The 6,462-nt window shown below is 36.8% G+C and overlaps 1 protein-coding gene across 2 annotated transcripts in view; it reads left to right on the top strand.

Annotated features, from left to right (window-relative positions):
• The first annotated feature begins 679 nt into the window (after positions 1 to 679).
• Positions 680 to 6,462, top strand: part of LOC106476421 (probable 3',5'-cyclic phosphodiesterase pde-5) — a 13,107-nt gene continuing 7,324 nt past the window's right edge. For both annotated transcript variants that reach the window (XR_002609165.1, XM_013937083.2), the window contains exons 1-6: positions 680 to 918; positions 1,572 to 1,711; positions 3,153 to 3,239; positions 4,269 to 4,419; positions 4,920 to 5,075; positions 5,874 to 5,924. Coding sequence is in view for 1 of the 2 variants with exons in the window: in XM_013937083.2 (XP_013792537.2) it covers positions 823 to 918; positions 1,572 to 1,711; positions 3,153 to 3,239; positions 4,269 to 4,419; positions 4,920 to 5,075; positions 5,874 to 5,924 (681 nt within the window). In the remaining variant the exon portion in view is untranslated. The remainder of the gene's footprint in view (positions 919 to 1,571; positions 1,712 to 3,152; positions 3,240 to 4,268; positions 4,420 to 4,919; positions 5,076 to 5,873; positions 5,925 to 6,462) is intronic.

Raw genomic sequence — 6,462 nt, 5'->3', positions numbered from 1 at the left:
TACAGTGGGGTAGGTGTAAAGTAAAGTTTAGTTCTTGTTTACAGTGGGGTAGGTGTAAAGTAAAGTTCAGTCCTTGTTCACAGTGGTGTAGGTGTAAAGTAAAGTTTAGTCCTTGTTCACAGTGGTGTAGGTGTAAAGTAAATTTTAGTACTTGTTTACAGTGGGGTAGGTGTAAAGTAAATTTTAGTACTTGTTTACAGTGGGGTAGGTGTAAAGTTTAGCCCTTGTTCACAGTGGTGTAGGTGTAAAGTGAAGTTTAGTCCTTGTTCACAGTGGTGTAAGTGTAAAGTAAAGTTTAGTACTTGTTTACAGTGGGGTAGGTGTAAAGTAAAGTTTAGTCCTTGTCCAGTGGGGTACGTGTAAAGTTTAGTCCTTGTTCACAGTGGTGTAGGTGTAAACTAAAGTTTAGTCCGTGTCCAGTGAGGTACGTGTGAACTAAAGTTTAGTTCTTGTCCAGTGGGGTAGGTGTAAAGTTTAGTCCTTGTTCACAGTGGTGTAGGTGTAAACTAAAGTTTAGTCCTTGTCCAGTGAGGTACGTGTGAACTAAAGTTTAGTTCTTGTCCAGTGGGGTAGGTGTAAAGTTTAGTCCTTGTTCACAGTGGTGTAGGTGTAAACTAAAGTTTAGTCCTTGTCCAGTGAGGTGTAGGTGTAAAGTTTAGTCCTTGTTCACAGTGGTGTAGGTGTAAACTAAAGTTTAGTCCTTGTCTAGTGGGGTACGTGTAAAGTTTAGTCCTTGTTCACAGTGGGGTAGGTGTAAAGAGTTTGCCTGAGCATGAACAGCTTGGTTGTCTACCTTATTTCAGTGTCATCGGAGTCGTTCAGATGGTCAACAAAGAAAGTGGACCTTTCACGAAAGCTGACGAAGAAGCCTTTGCCACGTTTGCTACTTATTGTGGACTCGCTCTTCATCATGCCAAGGTAGGGCTCGAAAATATGTCACTTCTGATAAAGTTTCGTGTCAAGCTAGGGCTCGTTAAACAAGCTTAAAATCTCTTGGAACGTATAAACGAAAATAAAAGTTTGATGCTGGTGGTTAGGGGGCGCTCGACTCGCAATCTGTGAGTCGCAAGTTTGAATCCTGTCACCGAACGTGCTCGCTCTTTTCAGGCGTGGGAGCGTTATAATGTGATGATGAATCCCACCTTTTTCATTGGTAAGAGGTAGCCAAAGAGTATGCAGTGGGTGCGTTATAAGAGTAATAGTCAATTCCTTAGCGTCGATGGTAGGTGGTAGATTTTGGCGAACCGGGTTCGAAACTGTGCGATACCAGAAACTATTCCCCACTCTCTGATATCCTGTGGGTGCGTTATAATAGTAATAATCACTTCCTTAACGTGAATAGAGGGTTTAGGGTGCTGATAACTGGCTTCTTTCCATCTGACCAGTAGTTCAAAATTAGGGACAGCAACGGATATTCTTATATAGTGGTTTTTGCCATAAAAACAAAATAACAAAAATATATTTTAAAATACGCAAATAACTATATATATATATATATATAATAATTATATTATTTTTTTTTGTTTAAAGGTAACAGTTAATTAAACAGTTGATTACGTTTTGCTTTCCAGTTGTACGATAAAATACGTCGTTCCGAACAGAAATACAAGGTGGCGCTAGAAGTTCTATCTTACCATAGCACGTGCACGGAAATGGAAGTCAACGAGATTAAGCATTCTCCTCCTTTACCAAGCGCGCAGTCGTTGGTCGAGTAAGTTTTCCTGTATTTGTTTGCTATTTACTGACCTCTCTGACGTCATCAGTAGTGTAATAATATAGAGAAAACAAGAAATATAGCCAACGTTTTCTAACGGGTAAGTTTGTTTAAATATCATAACCTTAGTACTTATCATATGCGTGTAAAGAAATAAGATTCTTTATACCTCAATTCTAACAACTATTGTCGTTGAACGTCATACGTACCTCAATTCTAACAACTATTGGTCGTTGAACGTCATACGTACCTCAATTCTAACAACTATTGGTCGTTGAACGTCATACGTACCTCAATTCTAACAACTATTGGTCGTTGAACGCCATACGTACATCAGTTCTAACAACTATTGGTCGTTGAACGCCATACGTACCTCAGTTCTAACAACTATTGGTCGTTGAACGTCATACGTACATCAGTTCTAACAACTATTGGTCGTTGAACGTCATACGTACATCAGTTCTAACTATTGGTCGTTGAACGCCATACGTACCTCAATTCTAACAACTGTTGGTCGTTGAACGCCATACGTACCTCAATTCTAACAACTATTGGTCGTTGAACGTCATACGTACATCAGTTCTAACAACTATTGTCGTTGAACGCCATACGTACCTCAATTCTAACAACTATTGGTCGTTGAACGCCATACGTACATCAATTCTAACAACTATTGTCGTTGAGTTTCCGAATTTTCTTTTTCTAAAAAATTCATCTTGTTTCAAGTTTATACCTTTTGTTCTTCTATGACCGTCTTAAACATCTAGTATAACTATGACCGTCTTAACATCTAGTATAATTATGACCGTCTTAAACATCTAGTATAATTATGACCGTCTTAAACATCTAGTATAATTATGACCGTCTTAACATCTAGTATAACTATGACCGTCTTAACATCTAGTATAATTATGACCGTCTTAACATCTAGTATAATTATGACCGTCTTAACATCTAGTATAATTATGACCGTCTTAAATATCTGTTACAGCTGTGACCGTCTTAAACATCCAGTATAACTGTTACCGTCTTAACTGTGGCCGTCTTAAACATCTGTTACAGCTGTGACCATCTTAAACATCTAGTATAACTGTTATCGTCTTAAACATCTGTTACAGCTGTGGCCATCTTAAACATTTAGTATAACTGTGGCCGTCTTAAACATCTGTTACAGCTGTGACCATCTTAAACATCTAGTATAACTGTTACCGTCTTAAACATCTGTTACAGCTGTGGCCATCCTAAACATTTAGTATAACCGTGACCGTCTTAAACATCTGTTACAGCTGTGACCGTCTTAAACACCTATTGTAGTTGTCACTGTTTTTGTAACTACTTAACCACCTACTGTGGCTAAACGTCTAGTTTATAGATAGCTAACATACGTTATTAATTAAATAATTCCGTTTGTAACATGTTTCATTCATTTCTTGAACAGATTCCACTTTTCTCCGTTTTCTCTGGATTCTGAGCAGAAAGTTTCTGCCGCCATATATATGTTCATTGATCTTTTCGGGCTTCAGAGGTGAGTATGGAGATATACGATACCGCAATATGGCGTTAAACCTTTGATAAGATCGGTTTTAACAATCTTAAGATGAGTATTGTACTCCCGAAACACTATGAGTTTGATTCCACTACTGATAACGACACTATCAGTTTAAAGTTTGATTCCACTACTAATAACGACACTATCAGTTTAAAGTTTGATTCCACTACTGATAACGACACTATCAGTTTAAAGTTTGATTCCACTACTGATAACGACACTATCAGCTTAAAGTTTGATTCGACTACTGATAACGACACTATCAGCTTAAAGTTTGATTCCACTACTGATAACGACATTATCAGCTTAAAGTTTGATTTTAGTTGTTTTTTCTATTTGTAATAGATACTATAAATATATAAAATAATAGCATATTGTTTACTACAAGAGAACCAATAACAGATCTTAACAAACGAACGCAGTGCGCGGTAATAGCATACCGCGCACTGCGTTCGTTTGTTAAGATGTGTTATTGGTTCTCTTGTAGTAAACAATATGCTATTACCGAGCACCGTGTTCATTTGTTAAGATCTGTTATTGGTTCTCTTGTAGTTAACAATATGCTATTACCGCGCACTGCGTTCGTTTGTTAAGGTCTGTTGTTGGTTCTCTTGTACTTAACAATATGCTATTACCGCGCACTGTGTTCATTTGTTAAGATCTGTTATTGGTTCTCTTGTAGTAAACAATATGCTATTACCGAGCACCGTGTTCGTTTGTTAAGATCTGTTATTGGTTCTCTTGTAGTAAACAATATGCTATTACCGAGCACCGTGTTCATTTGTTAAGATCTGTTGTTGGTTCTCTTGTAGTTAACAATATGCTATTACCGCGCACTGTGTTCGTTTGTTAAGATCTGTTGTTGGTTCTCTTGTACTTAACAATATGCTATTACCGCGCACTGTGTTCGTTTGTTAAGATCTATTGTTGGTTCTCTTGTACTTAACAATATGCTATTACCGCGCACTCCGTTCGTTTGTTAAGATCTGTTGTTGGTTCTGACAGGTTCGATCAGGACTGTTTGATTCGATTCACCCTAACAGTGAGGAAGAACTATCGAAGAGTACCGTACCACAACTGGGAACATGGATTTAGTGTGGCTAATTCCATGTACGCCATCATTAAAAGTTCACCGGAAGTTTTCACACCTTCAGAGGTTGGTGTCACTGGTTGATTAGCTTGTAATAGCCATCTGGTGGGAACAGTCGTCACGTCTTAAGGCCCAGAAACTTTAAAGGGATTACTAGTGTGTTTTGATCCATATACATCCGCCAGAGGGATAGTTTTTGAACACGGATTATATATATATATATAATACATGCTAAAGAGAATCAATACAGTTCTAGCTTGATCTCAATCTCCTCTTAACGTGTTTTTTTGTGTGAAAACTATGATAATAGTCACTAAATAAACATTAGTAATTAGTACTCTAATTATTAATCATTAGGATTATTATAGCTGGTCATCATCTTTTAACAAAACCTCTGGTCCGTTTTTATTTACCCATAACTCCGTTTGTTTTTTTATTTTATTTTAATTTGATTTGCCAAACCTGACGACTGTTTTCCGAAAAGAAAAAAAAAGAATTCAAAAGGTTATAAGTTTACAGAAGTGTGTTTGGAGTAATTACGTTTCTCGGTAATCATTTTTTTACAGAAACTGGCGCTTTTCGTTGCCTGTTTGTGCCACGATCTGGACCACAGGGGGAAAAACAACCAGTTTCTTGTGAAGTCTGCCTCTCCCCTCGCGGCGATATACACCACATCTACTTTGGAGCATCACCATTTTAACCAAACCGTCTCAATTCTTCAGGTAACCAGAAATCACTCTCTGTGTCGTATCTAACATACTCAGTTTAACAGACTCTGCTGGACTATTCCCGTTTATTGACTCGTTTACCGCAGAAGAGTTTGTTTTTTGGGTGAATTTAGTAATTCTTGTCGGTTAGTTGGTTAAATCAGTAGGTTATCTGAATTAAGGTTTAATGAATATTTATGTTTAATCCTTTGCTTACCGGATTCTTAATGCTGATTACTGGATCAAGATGTGTTTCGTGATCTCTGACCTGGTCAAATCGATCAAGATGTGTTTCGTGAACTCTGACCTGGTCAAATCCAACATAATGTTAATTATTGTATCAAGATATGTTTCGTGAACTCTGAACTGGTCAAACACATCAAAATGTTAATTATTGTATCAAGATATGTTTCGTGATCTCTGACCTGGTCAAAGCAAGCATAATGCTGATTAATGGATCAAGGTGACGTTTTTTAACTCTGACCTGGTCAAATCCAGCATAATACTAATTATTGGCTCAAGATGTGTTTCGTGATCTCCGACCTGGTCAAAGTCAGCATAATGCTAGTTAATGGATCAAGATGTGATTTTTGATCTCTGACCTTGTCAAAGTCAGCATAATGCTAGTTATTGTATCAAGATGTGTTTCGTGATCTCTGACCTGGTCAAAGCCAGCATAATGCTGATTAATGGATCAAGATGTGTTTTGTGAACTCTGACCTGGTCGAATAAGGGTTAAACTAGATACAATAGAACTCTTCATTGTCTGGTGTTGTTTTCTATTAATATATAGTTTGTTTGTTTTGTCTACAGCAAGAGGGACACAACATCTTTAAGAACCTGACTTCTGATGAATATAAAAAAGTAAGTATTGGCTTCTTTCAACCAATCTTATTGTTTTATTTCAGTTTTACGTGTAACGTGGATAAGTATTGGCTCCTTTCAACCAATCTTATTAATGTTTTATTTCTGTTTTACGTGTAACGTGGGTAAGTATTGGCTCCTTTCAACCAATCTTATTAATGTTTTATTTCTGTTTTACGTGTAACGTGGGTAAGTATTGGCTCCTTTCAACCAATCTTATTAATGTTTTATTTCTGTTTTACGTGTAACATGGGTAAGTATTGGCTCCTTTCAACCAATCTTATTAATGTTTTATTTCTGTTTTACGTGTAATATGGTTACTGACGACAGATAACATGCACGACAAAACAGAGATGTTTTAATTTTATATAACTCTGCCAAAAGAGGTGTTTTGTTCATGTTGTATTCGTTATTGAAGTATATGTTTTGTTCATGTTGTATTTCGTTATTGAATTAGACGTTTCGTACGTTTGTAATGTCCAATTACGAAATAACTTTTATTTTGTCGTCTCCACTAAATAAGTTTTATTTTGTCGTC

The sequence above is a fragment of the Limulus polyphemus genome, unplaced genomic scaffold (genome assembly GCF_000517525.1).
Source record: "Limulus polyphemus unplaced genomic scaffold, Limulus_polyphemus-2.1.2 Scaffold10529, whole genome shotgun sequence".
Classification (NCBI taxonomy): Eukaryota; Metazoa; Arthropoda; class Merostomata; order Xiphosura; family Limulidae; genus Limulus; species Limulus polyphemus.
This window is presented reverse-complemented; position numbering and strand designations above follow the sequence as displayed.